At 41.3% G+C, this 21,856-nt stretch overlaps 1 protein-coding gene across 1 annotated transcript in view; it reads left to right on the top strand.

The window, feature by feature from the left end:
* Nucleotides 1–17,178, top strand: part of dnm3b (dynamin 3b) — a 60,485-nt gene extending 43,307 nt beyond the window's left edge. The window contains exons 16-21 of the mRNA XM_057334781.1: nucleotides 6,546–6,655; nucleotides 11,355–11,466; nucleotides 11,642–11,806; nucleotides 13,049–13,287; nucleotides 15,176–15,349; nucleotides 15,645–17,178. Coding sequence (XP_057190764.1) covers nucleotides 6,546–6,655; nucleotides 11,355–11,466; nucleotides 11,642–11,806; nucleotides 13,049–13,287; nucleotides 15,176–15,349; nucleotides 15,645–15,687 — 843 coding nt within the window. The 3' untranslated portion in view covers nucleotides 15,688–17,178. The remainder of the gene's footprint in view (nucleotides 1–6,545; nucleotides 6,656–11,354; nucleotides 11,467–11,641; nucleotides 11,807–13,048; nucleotides 13,288–15,175; nucleotides 15,350–15,644) is intronic.
* Nucleotides 17,179–21,856: the final 4,678 nt, after the last annotated feature.

Raw genomic sequence — 21,856 nt, forward strand, 5'->3', positions numbered from 1 at the left:
AAATTGGGTCATCATATATTTAAGGTTTAGGCTTTTACCTGTCAATGATACAACCACCAAATACTTGTAAATTAAGTAAATTGATCAGGTGTGAATTGAAGCCACCATTAAGTATTTATAGTATTTATCAGTCATAGAAAAGCTTCTAGTCTGTTTTTTTCTAACTTGCAAGACTACAATAAAATTTTACTTGTGTGTTAATGAAATGTTGGTAGACTGGTTTTCACACTGAGATTTGCTTAAATATTAAATTGTACTGCAGTTGTATATGTTTTTTTTTTTTAAGTGATTGTGTTGTGGTGGTACATTTGACAAGTATTAACATGCTTTAGTAACAATATATACACTAAAATATGCAATATGCAGATGCACTACAGCTCCCCCTAGTGTCTTCTATAGAGATGTGCAATAATTGCGATGATCTGAAACCATCGCGATGAGGTCAAACAATCGCGATGAGACGATTATTTAATAATCGTGACAGCCCTAGTTGAACGCAGGGTTCTTGATGGGGCCTAGAAGCACCGATCCTTGAGGGATCCCAGTGATCATGTGGTGAGCAGTGGACAGCGAGCCCCTCCATGACACCCTGAAGGAACTGCCGGAGAGGTAGGATTTGAACCAGCGGAGAGGAGAGCCTGATATTCCTAGAGATGACAGGGTTGCTAGCAGTATCTGGTGATTGACAGTGTCAAACGCTGCAGATAGGTCTAGCAGAATCAGGACCAAGGATTTAGATTCCGCCTTGGCTAGCCGCAGTGCTTCTGTGACTGATAGCAGTGCAGTCTTAGTGGAGTGGTTTGTTTTGAAGCCAGACTGCTTTTCATCCAGTAGTTTATTCTGGGATAGATAGGAAGACACCTGGTTGAAAAACTGCCCTTTCAAGTGTTTTTGCAATAAATGGGAGGAGAGAGACAGGTCTGTTACTGTCGGAAGTAGAGGGGTTTCTTGGGTTTCTTGGGCAATGTGGGTTTCTTAAGTAGAGGCGTGACCTGGGCCTGTTTGAATGTGGATGGAAAAGTGCCGGTGAGCAGGGGAGGTGTTGATGAGGTGTGTGAGTGCAGGTGTGAGTGTGTTGGATATGGCCTGAAGGAGATGGGAGGGGATTGGGTCAAGGGGACAGGTGGTGGGATGACTGGAGAGAAGTCTGGTGACTTCAGTGTCAGTCAGTGGGGCGAAAGAGGAGAGTTCAGTGTTTGAAGGAGGGTAGTGTGTACCAAGGTCTGAGGTGTTGAGAATTGTTTGCTGATGTTAATGTTTTCTCATTGAAAAATACAGCAAAGTCCTCCGCAGTCAAAGATGAAGTGGGCGGGGGAGGAGGGGGGCAAAGAAGAGAGTTAAATGTCTTGAAAATCTGTCGAGTGTTAGTTGCATTGCTCACCTTGGTGGTATAGAAAGACGTTTTAGCTGTGGTAACACTAGCAGAGAAAGAGGAGAATAGTGACTGGTAGTCCATTAGGTCAGCAGGATTCTTGGTCTTTCTGAAGCCCTTAGTGTACTCCGTTTTTCACGGAGGATGTCAGACAGCCAAGGACAGGAGGGGGTGGCACGAGCTGGTCTGGAGGACAGAGGACAAAGGTTATCTAGACAGGACGAGGCGGTGAGGGTGTGGAAGTCAGAAGAATAGGGTTTCTCCAGGTGGATGTTGAAATCCCCAAAGACTACAAGAGGGACGCCATCCTCCGGGAATGATGAGAGCAGCACATCTAACTCTTCAATGAAGTTGTGAAGAGGACCTGGGTGGCGGTAAACTGTAACAACGCTGAGCTGCGTGGGAGAAGTGATATTAACAACGTGGTATTCAAATTAATAGTTGTTGCATAGGGAAGATTGTCTGGAATATTTCCAATTATTGTTGATAAGCAAACCTGTGCCTCCTCTTCTTCCAGTTTGGCGGGGAGAGTGAGAGACGGACATGTACATGTTCATGTAGAAGATCTATTAAATGAGGCGGAGCTAGATTGTGAAGAGCTTTGAAAACCAGAATCAACAATTTCAGATGAATTCTGTATTGCACCAGCAGCCAGTGAAGTGAGATTAAAATCTGTGTTATAGGCTCCATTTTTCTGGTACCAGTTAAAAGTCTAGCAGCAGTATTTTGAACAAGTTGGAGACAGTTTAACTATGCTTGACTTACACCCGTATACAGAGATTTACTACAGTCTAATCTTGCAAAAATAAAAGAATGGGTAATCTTTTCAAGGTCATTGGAGAAAAAGAACGGTTTTACCTTAGCTATTGATTTTAAATGGAAGAAGCAGGATTAACCACAGAGTTGATCTATGGGCCATCAAAATTGACACCAAGGTTCTTCACCACTGATTTACAAAACAGAGTTAGTTCACAGTCAAAGTCAAAGGAACTTTGGGTATCAGTGGCGCCAAACCAGATTACTTCAATTTTGCTGTCATTTAGATTCAGATAATTCTGTGACATCCAAGAATAAAGATGCAGATTCGGTTAATAGGAGTAGGTGTTATAATCCCACTATTTCAGCACAGTTGAAGGGGCCCTGGGGGACTTAGGGGAAGTCCTGGGGGGGACAGTCTTTGACCCTGGGAGTTTCCCAGGGGCTGGCTTGGCTGCCGGACTGGGGACCGGCTGGAAGGCCGGCTGGACAGGGCTTGACGCCGGCTGGAAGGCCGGCTGCTGTACCGGCTGGATCACCGGCTGGATCACCGGACTGGACGCCGGCTGGATCACTGGACTGGACGCCGGCTGGACCACCGGACTGGACTCCGGCTGGACCACCGGCTGGGACGCCGGCTGCACCGGACTGGGCGCCGGTTGCATTGTATTGGACCGGGCATACTCCGCCAGAGGTTGATTGCCCTGGGGTGGAATCGGGCCGTCACCCTTCTGGATCAGGGTTGACGTTGTCTGCCACCAATCGGCCAACTCCCGCCTGGTAGAGGCCGAGGTGCTGCCTGCTGGGTTCATTTCGGGCTCGTGTATTCTGTCACGAACTGGCGTGACGAAGAACCCAATTGCAGGCAGGCGTGAATGCAAAACAAAGACCCACGATGGGGCAAAATACAGGAACAAGCAAACCATAAACAAGAACAGAACGAGGACTAACTGACATTAAACTGAATAAAACACTTGACGAACTAAACTTAACTAAACACTTACTGAGACGAAGAACCAACACGACAAGAACAGGCAATACTGGAAACATAGGACGAGCGACAAGACGAACTGAATACAGCACAAGGCATAGCACGCACAAATCGAACGAAATACACGAGCACAGCACAAAGAAACATGAGGGCATTTATAGATAAGACAAACGAAGGACAACGAACAAGGGCAGGTGTGAAACATAAGACACGGCAGGGAGACAATACAGGAAACGAGAGGGGCGGGGCCAATGACGAGACACAGGAGAGAACGCATATTATTGTCAAAAGGACAATAATATGTTTCTCTCCACACATAACCAAAGACTTTGTCATGGCTCTGCTACAGGACCAAGAAAAACATGACTAAATGAAGCAGAGCCATGACAAGGAGGTCTGATGTTTCACTGGTTCGTCGGGTAGGCATCCTGTGTGTTTGGGGGATAAATGATTATAGAAATCCCAATTTCATCACATTATCCTGAGTGAAAGATGCCTTTTGGTGAGGTGCTGCTGATAATGCCCTTTGTATGGTTCCCATCGACAGAGGTGGGTAGAGTAGCCAAAATCTTTACTCAAGTAAAAGTACAAGTAACTAGAGAAATTGTTACTCAAGTAAAAGTAAAAGTCACTATTTTAAAAATAACTTGAGTAAAAGTAAAAAAGAATGCAATGAAAAAACTAATCAAGTAGTTAGTTACTTAGTTACTTTGTATCTGATTCTATAGGCCTACTACATAAAATTAATATTAACGCCAATATTTTAATATTACATTTTAATCAATATTTTTAATTATCTTAAGCAGATATCTTTGCAATATACTAGAGAGACTAAAGAATAGACAAACACAGAAGAGACAAGCATTTCTGTAAATTTCATCTAGTCCTGATGTCAATGTAGTTTACACAACTTATTTAGAATAATAGACCATGTCAAACTAAAGCATTAACTAAACTCAGAGCATTTACTAAGATGATCTAGAACATCTGCAGTGCTCTCTTAAATGAAATACACATTTTTGAACAAAGCTCATGTTTTCTCGTGTTGTGTCACGTGTGTGTTGTGAAACGCTCTTACTTGTAAACAAACAGTAAACAGTGAACCACACGCCCATCAACAAGTTTTCTTCCTTCTGTTCTTCAAATGTATATTTCTGCAAGCCCACGTCTCTGTCTGACAGGTAACGCATGTTGCGGTGTCTGACGAACAGGTCGCGCGTGTCACGAGCTGGCGTGAAAGAGAACCCAATTGCAGGCAGGCAATGACGGGGGTTAACAAACAAGATTTTATTTTGAACAAAAACAGAAACCAAAACACCCACAATGGGGAGAAAACTAAACTGAGGCTAATACAACAAACAAAAACTTCCCACGAGGGGGCAAGACAAAACAAGGTAAAAAAAAAAAGAATAATATAATAACAAATACAAACACTAGACGGGGAACAGGATCAGGAACAAGACACGAGACTGGGTAAGCACAGCACGTACAAGACACACATGGAACGAACACAGTACAATCCACAAGCACAGGACAAAGAAACATGAGGGTATATATAGGAAAGACAAACGAGGGATAACGAGCGAGGGCAGGTGTGGAACATAAGACACGAGAGGAAAGCAATACAAGAAACGAGAGGGGCGGGGCCAATGACGAGACACTGGAGAGAATGTATATTATTGTCAAAAGGACAATAATATGTTTCTCTCCACACATAACCAAAGGCTTTGCCATGGCTCTGCTACAGGACCAAGAAAAACATGACTAAATGAAGCAGAGCCATGACAGCGCAGGTGCGCGCATATGGCGGGCATTTATCATTGTTGGCAAACAATGTGAAACATTTGCTGTTTTGATTGTATAGATATAGATTAATATCCACTTCATCCAACGCTCTTTGTGTTCTGCGTGTTCTTAAGTTTCGCACTACGAGGAGTGAGTAATCCTGCTTCAGATGATTCAGATCGTGCTGCGAACTGAACAAATCATTTGAACTGATTCATTAGCCTATTCAAATGGTTTTGCCCATTGTTCAATTAATGCTTTCAAAAGAATCGACTCAAAAGAATCAATCACTCGGGAATGCCCATAAAAAGAGACGACAACCTTGAAATAAACAACGCGTTTTAAAAAGCATATTTTAAAATGAAGGAACGAAGGAACGTCACGCAATGTAAGTTATGTAACGAAGTAAACGTACAGATTATTTATTATAAATTTACTCAAGTAAGAGTAAAAGTACACACTTTTAATTTTACTTAAAAAGTACATATTTTCCAAAATGTTACTCAAGCAAATATAACGAAGTAAATGTAGCGCGTTATTACCCACCTCTGCCTATCAATGTGACACATCGTCAGTTGTGCACCTCAGCCTAAACTAAACTTACTAGACTTAACTTCTAGACACAATAATGAATCAAGAGAACCCTTATGCTTCCTCAAAGGTAAATAAACACGTGTGTCGTTTGCGTAGCAGTGAAAAGAAACACCATGCTTACGGAAAATAAAACCCAGGGGAAACATGTGTAATGAAAACAAAATTGGGCCAAGAATTTAGCAGCCCCGTACACATTTTTTCCACTGTTCAAGTTTCCCAAATGGTAAACTCTGTGTTTTCCCCTTGGCGGGTGCCACCCTCGATGATAGGGTTCCTCTTAGTGTCTTCCATATGTGTTGCTACCCACTGGTGTGCCCATAGGTTTTATTACCACAGGATACCTTCCTACTACGGGATGTGGTTCCGTAGTGCTCCTACATCAGATTAAGCACTCCCCAGCTTCTAGGCTGAGGTAGGTAACTAGGCATTACTTCTCAACCAAAAAGTTAGTAAGTTATGCATGTGAAGGGCTCCTTACCCTCGAGCTGGAAGGTTGTGACCAGCCTGAAGCAGTCATTTGAAGGCACGCGTTGAATGCCCATGTCCGCTTTGTACACGTTGCAAACAGGGTTCAGTATGTGGCGAGTCTTATAGGGACCCTAATGTCGTCATTGACGTGAGCCCATAGCGTTTGAGCTCTGTCAGAGGGTTTCATTGGTTGAATGTACTGAATGAATACGCCCTTCACTGAAGGAGTCAAAATGAGACTGATTGAACTGGTACATGTCGTTCATAATCTAATATTCTCTGTGTTGCAACAATGCAAATCCAGTAGTTACTGAACAGTTAAATCTTTGTATGGAACAGTAAATTAGTTAAAGCAGTTCAATTTTAGTAGACTAAATATAATGTAGATTTAGTCAACTTAATTAATTTTAATATTTCGACAACAAAAATTAGACTAAAACTAAAATGATGGGGATGACTAAAATATGACTAAAACTAATTTGCATTTTCGTCAAAAGACTATGACTAAAACTAAATAAAAAGTCAAAATGACCACTGGATTTTGTTTTGTAATACTTGTGTGTCTTTTGGATCACACAGGAGAAAGAGAAGAAGTACATGCTGCCATTGGACAACCTCAAGGTACGAGACGTAGAGAAAAGCTTCATGTCAAGCAAGCACATGTTTGCCATCTTCAACACAGAACAACGGTAAGAGCACACATGCAGAAATCACATCAGTTCATCATAATATGGGAGAACATTTATAACATGACGCTCTGGAATACTTGATTCTGATTGGCTAGTCACAACATTCCAAGGTCAGTTATTCCCGCTCACAACTAATGATGCACAGACATGTGACTTCTGCAGTGTAATATTGATTACAGTGATTCAATCAAATTGTGTTTGAACCTTAAGTGGTGGCTTTTAAAACCAAAAGTAAACAGGTTTTCCTTGTGAAAGGTCTACACAGTTAAATTGTGAGGACATATTTGGCACGGATCATATTCGTTCCAGCGACATAACTTTGTGATCCCCATATTTTTGTGAAGACATTACATTAGACATTGTTGGGACATAGTGATTACCTTCTAAACGTACCTCTACCTCTTGTCTTACCACATAAATTTAGCAGGATTATTTTTTTTTAGATACAAAATCAAAAGCTTAATCAGTTACTCTCACAAACATTATGGTCCGTTCATTTAAACGGGCCACATCAATCGAAAATCACTAAAATATAAGTTTGCTCTCACATCTGTAAAGTACAAGAAAATATAAATAAACCGCTAAAGTAATATGTCAGGCAGTGAGGTAAAACAAAATAACCGTTAATGTTCCTGCAAAGAGCTGCACACACATGCAGGGGCGGTCCGGCCATCTGGAGTATCTGAACTTTTCCCGGTGGGCCGCTAATATATGGGACCGGAATGGACGCTTGGGCCGGAATGCACACAATGCGAAGGCATTAGCGAGACGGACACGTATACATGTTACGCAATGACATGTTACATACAACACCCAATTTAAGAGGCTTTAACTAGAGTGGTTCTAGTGAATGTTCCTGTACACAAGTGATTGGAATTTTGATTCATTTGAGTGATTCGTTCTTTTTCAGTTCATTCACCAAAATGACTCGTTCGCTGATTCGTTCAGTGACCATATAGTCATATTACATACAGTCAGTACTCGAGTTGAGGGGGGATGGCATCCTACTTTGAATTAAAGATGATCAAAATCATCCCCCTTCTAAAACAGCCATCCCCGCTTTGTCAGGACCCAGGCTCAAACTCAGGTTTCTGGTGTGAGAGACGGTCACTTAACCAATAGAGGGAGGTTGAACCCAGAAGGTAAGGCAGACACCATAAGTCTTGTAGTTCAGTTTAACAAAAAGGAAAAATCCCAAAGAAAAAAAATAGTAATTCCACGAGGCAAAAGGTAGTAATTCCACAAGGCAAAAATAGTAATTCCACAAGGCAAAAAGTTTACCAAAAAGGAAATCCAAAAGGTTAATCCAGCTCAAGGACAATGGCTAAAATCCAACAGATAGGTAAACTGGAAATGGGTACACACACATACAAACACAGAGCAAAGAAATAAAGGAAACTAGGAGTTTAAATACACACAGGGCAAATGAGGCACAGGTGAAAACAATGATTAAAACAAAGATAGCAATAGTGACCCCTAATGTCCAAAAACCAGAACAACTCCAGTCAAATGCTGACACCCTTCCCATCCTGTTATTTTATCAATGAATGTGTAAATATTACCAGTGGTAATTTACCACTATTTCAACATTTAGTTTTTGCGAATATTGAATAGGGTAAAATACTGTGGACGAGGGGAACGTGCACATAATGACACGACGATTTGTTTTAAATTGACGTCACATCAGTCAGCGACATAGCAGCACAGGTGCAGGTGATTTCAGCATCATGGCCAAGCGACATGGACAGCTTGACCTGAGTTACTTCGGCTTTAAGAGGGCAAGAAGTAGCACTGACGGTAAGTCAAGAGTCAGGAATACTTTTGATATGTCACCAAAGGCGGAATCTCTGGACAGAGGCGATGACAACACAGTTAACGATGTGAGTTAGTTTGGAGCTTTTTTCTTGTTAGCTAACGCCAGCTAGCTAGTTAACGTCAGGTTAGACTTTACATTCACAAAGTTAATGTTAGATTTTGTTTCTGTTTCACCTGGAATATCTTACTGCAGGGTTTCCCACAGCACTTTACAGCGGCCGCCTAAGCAACACACACCTGCCTCCTTAACTAACCTAAGTAGAAAAAACAAACCTTTTTTATGAGCGTTATCCGCCGTGTTACTCTGTCCTGTCCGATCAGCGGCATCTGGTGGAATGTCATCGCGCTATCTATCATCGTTCGCCAAACATTCTACAACATATAAATGGCAAGTGCAAGGAAAGCCATTACTAGCCATTACTTTTCCTTGCATGAAATTAAAGACCAACAAAACGAACACATTTTCTGGGGGAAACCCTGTTACTGGAATAGTAAACATTTCTCTAATTGAATATGGGCTAGGTGACTGCCCTCTTATTTTATAAAAAAAACCTAACTTGACAGTAGGCTACTTGACTGTCTGCTCATTCTAACAAAACCATAATGCCATGGTTTTCTTTATATAGAGGATAACCATAACCAGATTTTGTAAATGGTACATTTGTTTAATCCGTTTGTTCTTGCACTTCAATTAAAATGGACTTGACTTGAGAGGATTCATGTTCATTTACAATGTTTTGTGAGGTTTTGTTTCAACATTTAATAGATGAATTCCCAATAGATTTATAGGTATCATGAGTATGAAGTTGCACTTGCACCCAGTGGAAAAATACTTTAATATAATTGATACGTAATATATCAATAGCATGCATGTTGTTTTAGAGTTTGGTCTCCCACCATATGCGCTGTCATCAGCACAAATGATCTGTCCCTAAAAGTTAAATCCAATCCACCATCCCCCCTGTTTTTTTTTTTTACAACTCGAGTACTGCACACAGTAGTCAGTCAGTCAGTCAGTCATATTCATTTATAGAGCACATTTAAAAACAACAGCTGTTGGCCAAAGTGCTGTACAAAATTTAAGCATATAACAAAATACAAAAAGTAAACATAGGGCACAGCGACAGATAGTATACTACAGTGATGCCACTGTGCTTACTTATGACCATATGCAACCGTAAAGAAATACGTTTTAAGAAGAGACTTAAAAACAGCGTATGTTGGTGCAGTTCTTATATAAGGTGGCAAATTGTTCCATAGCTGTGGAGCAGCCACTGAAAATGTACGATCTCCTTTCAATTTCATGGATATTCCTTTCAAAATGGATACGATATTTAACTGGGAGCCAGTGGAGAGACATCAACACTGGTGAAATGTGTTCCCTTTTCCTGGTTCCAGTTAACAGTCGAGTGGCAGCATTTTGAATTCTGAAGTTGAAGACGAGACAATAGAGAGTGTGAAACACCCAAGTACAATACATTACAATAGTCTAATCTGGATGAGATAAGAGCAGGTATTACAGACTCCATGTCTCTTAATGTTAAGAATGACTTCATCTTTGCAATATTCTTTAGCTGATAAAAACAATGTGTAACCACAGCATTAATCTGTTTATCAAAAGTCAAAGCCGAGTCAAAAGTAATGCCTAAGTTTCTGACATGTGAATGAAGATACAGTACATACGCCAGTAGGTGGCAAAGATTTGGGTCTTATGTAGTGTACGTAATTTTAATAGCGTGTTTGTATAATTGTAATGTATATTACGCTACAGTATATAATATTCTGTTGTTGTTGCGAACCAGAGTGACTCACGTGCTGTATTGAGCGATTAGCATGCTTTCACTAATTCATTCGGTCAGCAGCTCCTCGTACAGAAAGAGATGTGTGATTCGTATGTCAGATGACTGACTAGTTCAGTGAAGAGGCGGATTCGTTCAGTAGCTCAGACCAATGATAGTGTTTAGACTTCCCGCACTCACAGACTATTGACTCATGCTCAGTCAGTCTTTCACAGCAGGACTGGGATCCTAGAATCCGGTGCAGATTAAAAGTGCCTGACGTGACTGATTTCTCCTGTTTAATAAAAGCAATACGTAAACAACAGCAGTATTAGCAACAACAAACTATTTGCATGCGTTAGCATGTTTAAGTGTCATGAATGTGTCATAAACTTGAATTATTTTAACTATAATTCTATAAATACATGCTTATAACAAACAACTCTCTTCTTTTAATTAGGAAAAATAACTTTTTACTACAAACCACAGTTAAGTCATCAAGTTTGTAAAATAGTACACTTAGGTTTTAAAATGTGACGTAAGCATGATATTTACAGTACAATTATTTGTATTGCCATGGTAAGAAGATGGTTACTACCTTTACTATAAATCGTGGTTCATTTTCGTAAGGATCTTTACGTTGTGTCCATTTCTGTACTTGTTGAACGAGAGACCTCCTCTTTCATTTCATTCACGAGTGAGGAGTTGCAGCTCATTCAGTTCGTTATGAATGAAATGACCGATCGTTCACGAACCAGAAGTAGCAGGTCCTTTCGTTCGTGTATGAATGAGATCTCTCTCGTTCAGACTCAAAACACCGGCTCGTTCATTGACTAAAGGGCGTATTCGTTCAGCACATTCAACCAATCATATGATCGGTCAAAGCTCACACTCAAACCCCATTGGCTCGTGCTTTAGACACTCTTTTAAGGCAAGAAGCTCTCTGTGCTCGAGGGAGAGATTTCAGTGAGCACGAAATACGAGAACGATTCGTTCACTTGAAAGATTCGTTCAAAATGAACGATTCGTTCATGAACATAACATCACTACTGTACACGTGAAGGAGAAACTCCGGGTCAATATTGTTTGTGTTTTCTGGCCTGTAGAAATGTTTTTAAGGACAATCGGTTTCTGGAGTTGGCATGTGACACTCTGGAGGAGGTGGACAGCTGGAGAGCATCGCTTCTGCGCGCCGGAGTTTATCCAGAAAAGGCTTCTGTGAGTAACTGTTCAGCACGTTTCGCTTGGGTTTTACTGCTCCAACGGCTCTAAATCCTGGACGTGAACCGAACCGCTGATGACAGGACTGATGACCTGTTCATTGTTGTTGTTGCTTTTGTCCACAGAATACTCTCATTTTTTGTCACTTTCTGTTGCTTCACTCTTTCGTCAGGTGGAAAGTGAAAGTTCTGGTCAATCTGAGAACTTCTCCATGGATCCTCAGCTGGAGAGAAAAGTGGAGACGATCCGTAACCTGGTGGACTCCTATATGGCCATTGTTAGCAAATGCATCCGTGACCTTATGCCCAAATCCATTATGCACCTCATGATCAATAATGTGAGTTAACAGATGTCCCTTATAAAAGTATTCATGCTTTCTTATAGTACTGAGTACAGAGGAGATTATGATGATGATTTAAGAGTAGCAATTGCAATATGTTCATAAACAGTTGACCTCCTGATATATACTGTATAGTGTCTAATATTAGAGTACGATTACACAACAACCACGGAGTAGAAAACGTAAACGTTTTTCCTTTGTGTAAACACTTACTTGCAGATGGCAGTATTGACTGCTGGCTCTAACACATGAAAGTCTTGTATAGAAGGGAATAAAGTGACCTGCCTTGGAGAAACTGGAGGAATGCTGACAAAAGACTAATCCAACATCAGAAGCATCAAACTGATTACAATCCCTTTCATGAATAGAATATGTTGAGTCTAGGGATCATAGATATGCTGTATATACTGTATATAACTAGATCCCTCATTCAAGCCCTCCAGGCATGTAGTCGTGACCGCCATCTTAGAACGGTCCACTGGCGTCACTCAGTTTGCTAGAATGCCACAACACGGCGCAGCCATGGCTGTGAAAAATGGGATACACTTTAGTTGTGGTCATGTGTTAGTTTAGCAAATATAATGTTTGAGCTTACAACAGTAAATCAGTTTTCATAATCATTCACGCTTATAACTATAGATGCAAACGCTTTTCAGCTTGCTCTTGAGGTTCACTACTGACCCCTAGTGAGAGCAGCCAGCATAACGCTTCATTTAACGACAGGACTGCAGACATGTGAGCAGTGTTGCTAATTTCATGACTTCCCACCCCCTTTGAGACTTTTTAATCACCTAGGGACAAATCTTGCACCTTCTTGGACCAAAACCTCACCTAGATTCCCAGATTTGCCCACTATATATTTATACAGATCAGTGGATTTCCCTCTATGACATCATCTAGCACCATTTAACGACCAGGTGTAGCTACTTTTAATTGAAAGAACTTGGCAACACTGCAATGGCTTATTAAATGACCTTTTAACCGATAGTATTAGTCCATCCAAATTGATTGCAAATGGGTTAAGCGCTTAATTTCATCCCTAGTCAGTATTGAATGGCAGAGATGATCTGTGTTTTCACTCACAGATAGTGCTGGCTAGTCTAGTCATTGCTTTTTTGTTAATTGACAATCTCAACTTGACATTGCTACTTGTGTAATGGATACGTTTCCTTTCTTGCATGATATTGTGACCCACCTGTTGATGACGGATATCTGCTCTACCCGCCTCCTCTTCTGAAGGTGAAAGACTTCATTAACGCTGAGCTTTTGGCTCAGCTCTATTCGGCTGGAGATCAGAACGCTCTGATGGATGAGTCGCAGGAGCAGGTGCAGCGCAGGGAAGAGGTTCTGCGCACTCATCACGCTCTGAAAGAGGCTCTGGGCATCATTGGAGATATTTCCAGCACCACCATCTCCACTCCACTGCCTCCTCCTGTGGACAACTCATGGCTACATACTGGACAGAGCGGCTCTCGCAGGTAATACAGCCGTTTATACTGACACCAGCTGTGTTTCATTCATCGTGCTGAAGACCAGGGGACTCGTTTATAAAATAGAAACCGTCCTAAATTGGATCTTAAGGTCATTCGTGGAGTAATGGTTAGAGACTCGGACTTGTAACACAAAGGTTACAGGTTCGAGTCTCAGTATCAGCAGGGATTGTAGGTGGGGGGAGTGAATGACCAGCGCTCTCCTCCACCTTCAATACCACGGCTGAGGTGAGACCCTTGAGCAAGTCACCGAACCCCCAACTGCTCCCCGGGCGCCGCAGCAATGAGCTCACTGCTCTGGGTGTGTATGTTACTCACTGCTGTGTGTGTGCACTTGGATGGGTTAAATGCAGAGCACAAATTCCGAGTATGGAACACCATACTTGGCCTCACATCACATCACTTTCACTTTCTAAAAGTGCTTACGTGTGATTCATAGAACAAAACGTGCCTATGCTTCTCTTTCAAATGTGAAATCTATAAATCGCAAATGATGTTTTAGTTTTAGATCTCCACCTATTAATGATGTCTAATTAATGTCATGGATATATGAAAGAGCACCTGTCAACGTCTGAAAACTGTGCAGCAAGAATGGCTTATATTTCTAAAAACCTGCAGCACATGGGACAAGCAAAAGTGTGTACGTCTACTCTGACCCTGACGTTGCGCTAGACTCTTTTCCACGTCGAAGACCTTTTTTATAAATATGAACGTTGCCGTGGATTTCTGCGTAGGCACAGATTTGATGGTAGAGTGTGCGTATGCAAAAATCCACGGGGCTTTTTAAATGAAGCCTCAGATCCCTGAAGCAACTTCTCCCAAGACCTTATCAGTATTTATACACAGTAGGTGTCTGTTCAGAGACTACCGTTAGTTTAATGAAGGTAGAGCTCATCATGTGATGTTCTTGTCTGATATTTTTTAGCGGCTGTGCAGACTCATTGAAGGTCTTGTGCAGTAAAAAAGCTTAATATCTACAAACAAAGTAAACAAACATCCACTCAGGAAGCAGCAGCAGTTACCTCTACATCATCTTCAGAAACAGGTGGATCATATGAGTATGTTTGTCTTTCAGTCTGTCATTTCACAATAAGCGCAAATGTCTCTCTCTCTCTCTTCTGATGAGTTCACAGTGCGCGTGACGGGATTTTATGGATTTAAAGGTTATAATGGCAATTGTATTGGTTTTACTGAAAACTATAATAGTGTCTACTGGTATGTGATGGATTCTATTGGTGGGGTGTTATCTGGCAGATTAATTTGTTTGGAATAATGCCAAAAACACACTACAAGTTTGTAATGGTTTTAATGGACAAAGCTAATGGTTCATGGTGGTATTTTAATGAAAACCTTTAGAATTTCTGTGATGGTTTCTTTTGGGTTTCTTTGGTTTTTATCAGCAGGTTGTTACATTTATAATCTGATCTCTTCAGATCAGCCTGTCATATACAGGTATTTTCTGCTTCTTTATTCTTATTTTGCACAAATTCTGTATAAATATATTATATATAGCCTACATAAACTATATATAACTATAACACATTATCTTTCCTCACTGTACAGTATGGGGGGGGCGCTAGATCTTGGGGACAATGGGGAAAAACCATTTGTCTAACAACGGGGGTGGTGTAATGCGTCGCGACACAATAAAAGACAATAGAACGCGTTAGAACCCATTATAATTTTTGTCCACACTGGATGCGGTGCAACGCGACACAACAAACCAGTTAAGAACAAGCAGTCCTGTGTAGACACGGTGTAAATGTCTCTAACTTTAGAAAGCCCGATTCATTAGAATCTAATAAACGTGTGGAGTGTATTTTCAGAGCTTTATGGTAATGCTTTTTCTCGCTCTTCTTTCTGCTTATCCCTGCAGGTCTCCTCCACCCAGTCCAACCGCCCCGCGCAGGATGTCAGCGGGTCAGAAGCCGGCCGGTAGAGGAGCTCCTCCACCTCCATCCCGTCCAGGACCTTTAGGGCCCTTAAATAACAGCGCTGACAGCCCGCAAGTTCCCAGTCGGCCCAACAGAGCGCCCCCTAGCATTCCCAGGTATTGTGTTTTATCTTGTCATGCACTCAGATCGCACATGGCCTGGTATTTACTCTCGGTTTTTGATGTTCATCGGTGAACAAGCGCTAGTTCCTCTTCAGGCTACTAGACATACTAACCTCAGCTAACTTGACTAAGATTGAGCTTGTGTGGCTAGAAATGTCTCAGAAACTGAAAATTCCTTTTAGCTAATTACTAACGTTGTCTCTTTTGTCTCTCACCCCTTCATGCGTTCCACACCCTCCTCTTATCTCTTTGCTGTCATATTTTCTTCCTCCTGATCTTTCAAACGTAGCCGTCGGCCACCACCTTCCCCAACCAGACAGGTTCCTCCGTAAACCTCTGTTACTGCTCTTTCTGTCCGCTTCTCATTTAAACAATGAAACAACATGTGTGTGGTGTACCGAAGCTCTGGATGATGTAAGAAGCTCAATGTAAAGCCTGCATGTTTCTCTTGTGTATTTCTGCTCTGTCGTGCTGGTGTCAGTTTTGTGTTTTTGTGTCAGTGCCTGTGATTGACTTCACTTCATTCCGTCTGTCTAACTGGAACACGCTCTTCTGCCATCATGAAATGACTTTTTCTTGCAATGCATGGGTTTGTTTTTCGGTCACGCTATATCTCATCATACGTGTGTGTGTGTGTGTGTGTGTGTGTGTGTGTGTGTGTGTGTGTGTGTGTGTGTGTGTGTGATTCACGTGTAATCTAGTTGAATATTGTTGTGTTTCCTCTGATAGCACTCACTGTTGAAGCAGGTTTTCTTTCTTTAACTGTAGTACATATGCTGAAAGGAGATATTTCTTTCACTTGTTGTGAATAGTTTCTCACTTGCTAAAGGTGAATGGCTCCTGTTATACACAACACACAGGACTAGTGCGCGGCGCGCTGCCTAATAATAATGTTCTAGTTCATCTAAACTTGAAAGCGAATGCTTTAGATGCTTCAGTAAGCCAGCGGTGTGCGTGTCAGATATCTAGAATGCCAGACAATAATCCAGTACAGTTTTCCCATACTTTTGCAATAAGTCCAGCCGTTTGTGTCGTTTTGTAAGTGTACGTGAGTCTGTATGGCTCTTGTCAGTAATATTGAAGCGTTAATCAATATAGAAGTGTTTGTTTCTTGTACCCATGTTAAGTAATGATGCCACACATACTTTATTATTCGAGGGGCCTAGTTGAGACAAGCATGCAGGGACATTAATCCTCGATGAGTGTACAGATGAATATATGAAGCTGTAGGTTTCTCAGGGTCAAAGATTGAAGTGAGGTTAGTGTGTACTTACAGTATGAAGACATACACTGAGGTGTGTTCCACAGTTTGGGTAGATGAAGGCGTGTTATCAGTAGTGCTTATTAACTGACAGTTAACAGTATGACTATTTCTCATCCATAGCGTTTGTGATGTGAACAGTATGAAACTTCAGCGCATAACACACTGTATGTGCTATAAAACGTGAAACGAGAGCTCGCATGAAAAGTTTTCCGTCATCTGTCAGTATTATTGAAACAATGTTGAAATATTCTTTTGTATTCACCACTGACTTTTAGAATAGTGGATTCATTGCATTGGGCACTGAAAGTTTCAAACAGAGTCAAGACATCCTCAACAGTGAAGCGACTGATTCTTCATCTGAGGATTAAAGATTCACACACACTTTGGATTGGATGAATGCTGGAAATGTGTCGTTTGATTTGAAATGTGGTCTAATAAGTTATTTAAATGGGATGCACTCCCTCTTGTATGTTTCACTATGGCTTGATGTACTGTACCTTCATATGTATGAAATTAAATATATTAAAGAATATGACACAGAGAGCGTCTGAAGCGTGTCATTATTTACGTTTTCAATCCGTGGGTTGTAAGCAAAGCAGAAAAGATGTTCTCGTGTTCTTACAAATCCTTTCATCTAAAAACATTTGCTTTAATGTCTGAGATTATTTGTATAAACAAAAAAATTGTTGTGCAAACTTGTTTGTTTCTTTTGATAAAAAACAAAAAGTTTTTGAAATAAATGAATGAAGTAAAATCAGGCAATAAGAGCTCAGAATAGACGTGAACTCCTGCAATGCTGTTTCAGAATCATCTCAGGGTGAGACCTTTAGAAACTGCTTGAGAAAATGTCAAGTAAACATTTCTCTAAATTCAACACAAAGACTGACTACACTGAAGATGATCAAATAGTGGCGATATGAGACCTGTCATCTATTAAACTAAGGCCACGTACACACAGCAGCCGATCATGGTTGTCAATGGATTTGAGTCCTTAATGCGGGTGTGGTCACACACAGTTCGGTTATTTATGGGTGACAACCGCATTCTATAACCAAACTCACACCTGTACATTTTGTGAGTTGCTGCAGTTTAATTGTTCACCAGTAGATGGCGGCAGCAGGTCATCTGTCATGAAATCAATCTTTTCCCCACAGTCACAGGTCATATGCGACCAATTTCTTACATTTTTTGTAGATAAGATAAGGGATATTGGGCTAAATATTCCCCCCTCTTGTCAAGTTCCTTGTCAAGTCCTTCCATGCTGCACTACCATCTTGAGTCAGTTTGAGCCTGTAACTCTATCGGATATACAAGTCATTGTGAGCCAGCTCAAACCTTCTGGTTCGCAATTTGACATTCTTCCCTCGCGCTTCTTCAAGCAAACTTTTGATGTTATTTGGCCGACTGTCCTTAAGATTATGAACAGTCACCTTGAAATGGCAACAGTTCCAGATGATATGAAGCATGCCATTGTCCGGCCACTTCTTAAAAAGCCCTCATTAGATTCAGCAGTATTGTCCCATTGTAGGCCAGTTTCTAATCTCTCGTTTATGTCAAAGATTTTAGAGAAAATAGTATGTTAACATCTACAGAGCTTCCTGCTTAATAACAACATTTTTGAAGTGTTTCAATCGGGTTTTACAAAAAAATTATACAGAAACAGCACTAGTAAAAGTTTTGAATGATATTTTATTGACTCTCGACTCGGCTTAATCTGTGGTATTAGTCCTGTTAGATGTGAGCGCAGCATTCGACACAATCGATCATACTATTCTCATTTCTCGACTGGAGCATTGAGTGGGCATTCAGAGAAAAGCCCTTAAATGGTTTCAATCTTATTTTAACAATAGAAGGTTATCTGTTAGTATTGGTGATTTTCCTTCAGATCCAGCTCCTCTTACATATGGTGTACCTCAAGGCTCGATTCGTGGTTCGATTTTATTCTCCTTGTATATGCTCCATCTGGGGTCAATTTTTAAGAAGCACGGTATCTCCTTTCATTGCTACTCGGACGATATCCGACTTTATATACCCCTGGGATCGAATAATGAGGGTGTGGATACTCTGTTGGCCTGCTTAGCGGATGTCAAGGCCTGGATGTCCCTTAATTTTCTTAACCTTAACAAGAATAAAACTGAGATTATAGTTTTTGAATCATCAGATGCTGCCAGTTCCCCTATCTTAAAACTTGGCCATTTGTCTTCCTGTCTTAAAACACTAGTGAAGAGTTTAGGTGTCCATTTTGACAGTGCACTCAAATTTGATAAACATATTAATACTGTAGTAAAAAACAGTTTTTCCACCTCAGAGTCTAAGCTAATGTAAAACCATTTCTCTCTTTTAAGGACTGTGAAAGGGTTATCCATGCTTTTGTCTCAACAAAGCTTGACTATTGTAACTCCCTCTATTTGGTGCAAAATGCGGCTGCTGGGCTCCTTACTGGTGTGCGTAAACGAGACCACATTACTCCAGTACTAATATCTTTGGATTGGCTACCAGTTAGCTATAGAATTGAGTTTAAAGTTCTGCTGCTGGTTTTCAAAGCTATGAATGGGTTAGCTCCTGTCTACCTACCTGACTTACTATCCATTCATTATCCTGGAAGGTTGCTTAGATCGCACGTCCCTCGTGCTAAATTAAAAACGAGAGGAGATCGGGCCAGGGGCGTCGCTAGACCCCTTTTACTGGGACATGTGCCCCAGTATAAATCTGCTGTGCCTTAGTGTGGCGAGGGCGTATAGAAAAGATTCAAAGCATATGATTGAGCAGACTACGCCACCCTATTAATAAGGAAATAGTTCACCCCCAAGAAGGGCACACAGATTCACTAGTGTAATAAAAGGGCATAAGACGTGAGTATCAAAAATACAAAAATTTATTCAATCCAATAATAATAATAATGTTAAAAGTAGCCATATGGCATCACAGGAGTAAATATATCAAGCAGTCTCACAATGGCAATCCTACACACACAAAGGAGAACAAGGTATACCAGAGGCAGGTAAGTTGGCAACTAAACCAAAGGTTCCTATATTACAATCATATCACCAGGTGCACAAGGCTCGCTAGTACACACGCAAGCACACAGTGGAATCAATCGTCAATGCACAGCACTCAGTGACCGGTAACCCACCATCGCAAGGCAAGACTAGCCAGCTGCCTGCCCTGGACCGAAACTCCTGTAGCATTGGAAGGAAAAGAATAACCTAACAAAAGCAAACAAACCAAAAAAAGATAACAGAACAAATACTCAAACTTCCACAAAAAGACAAAAGGTAAAGCAATAAATACCACAACTACCCACTCATGCACAGAGGGTCAAAATAACTACCCTCTGGATGCCTAGTCTGAGCAGGATAGTTAAACAAAATCAAAGAAATCAAAAGCACAATTGACACATATTGGGAGGCAAGTAGGTCGTAACGCTCTTTCTTATTCACACTTGTGTCCAACGAAAGAAATTTAAGAAAATTAACAACTGCACAATAAACTAAAATAATAAATCTAAATAACAGCTTATAACCAAAAAAAAACCCAACGACACACACACACTCTAAGGGCAAATGCACATTAATAGCACAAGCGCCAGCAAAGCAGTGTAGACGTAAACCATGCAGGTTCAGCAACGCAGCATAAGCCGAAAAAGATGCAATGCGGTGAAGCAGTGAAGACGATACGGCATGGACAAAGCAGCAGCACCGAAAGGGTTTGTCCGCAGTAAAACAAAAAAATCACCCAAGCCTCTCAAGTATCATGTACTCCTAACTTTATATCGTGGCTACAGCCATGATATAATGGAGCGCTCATACGCTCAGCCAGAGGCTTCCACCCAGCCACAGCAAATAACTTTTCACCACCAACACGGAGCCGTCGCACACACGGATGACCCACAGCACGCACCAGCATGTAAACTTTGAACGGAGCGTTTATCTTCAAACACGGCCGCGAAGTAAGTCGCCAGACAACGCTGTCTTACGCAGAGCTACTCACAACCCGGAAGAGACTGTCCTCGGACAATGTCGCTCAAACGTTACTAGACACAACATCAGTGCCCTAACGCTCTGCTTTTATATGTTCCGGGGGACACGCAATTGGGCAAGGCTAAATCAATGCGTAATGAGCTACCGACAAGATGGTCCATACTGCTTGTCAGACTACATTAGCATAAATTTCAAGTTTTAGTTTTAACAGTTTTGTTTATTTTTCAGTGTAATCATATGCAACGTAGTAACCTAGGGTCTCAGTTATAAAACGTGCCTACGCACAGATTTGACCGTAAAGCGTGCGTACGCAAAAATCCACGGCAATGGTCATATTTATAAAAAAGGTCTTTGACTTGGAAAAGTGCTTAACGCCACATCAGGGTCTGAGCAGACGTACGCACTTTTGCCTGTCCGAGTGCTGCAGGTTTTTGGAAAATAAGTCATTCTTGCCGCACTTAAAAGATTTAGATGTTGATTAGACATAATTGAAATCTGAAACTGTTCAGCTGCGTGCAATTTCACGATCATTTGCGATTTATAGATTTCACATCTGATAGAGAGGTGTACACACGTTTTCTGTGCGTACGTTCGTTCTATGAATCACACGTACGCACTTTTAGAAATGATCGGAAAATCTAATTTAGGACGGTTTCTACGCAACATTTTATAAATGAGGCCCCTAATTCACAATTGTAAAAGCGATGCAGTCGCGCATTTTAACTGGTCCGAAAACACAAACTTGTGCCATACTTATGCGCAGAAATCCATGTCCCCGCACATCTTGTGTGTTTCCTTACCACAACAACAGCATGCAACAGCGCAGTGCGCACGCAGGTTCGCAAAGGTGACGACACGCGACTGAGGTAGGCTATGAAAACATGACGAAACTAAAGTAAGTTTCTAAATAATATCAATCATTTTATTTTGACTCGATCATTAATAGCCCCTGTAGATGGACATCAGAATTTGTTTGTGCAAAGTTTGAGGGAGGTAAGACTTGATAAACTACTGTACATCCCCAGCCAGTCAGGTCTCAGACATTAGAGGAAAATGTCTCAGGAAAACGTCTTGGTTACGAATGTAACCTCAGTTCCCTGATGGAGGGAACGAGACGTTGTGTCCTTCTTGCCACAACGCTGGCCGCCAGCCCACCGCAGCGGTCGAGGGATGCTCAGGCTCCTCAGACCAAAGGTGAATGAATGCAGCACGCCGTCTCCCTTTTATACCCGGATATCCGGGGGCAGAGTCCGGCAT

The sequence above is a fragment of the Triplophysa rosa genome, linkage group LG5 (genome assembly GCF_024868665.1).
Source record: "Triplophysa rosa linkage group LG5, Trosa_1v2, whole genome shotgun sequence".
In the NCBI taxonomy this organism is placed as follows: Eukaryota; Metazoa; Chordata; class Actinopteri; order Cypriniformes; family Nemacheilidae; genus Triplophysa; species Triplophysa rosa.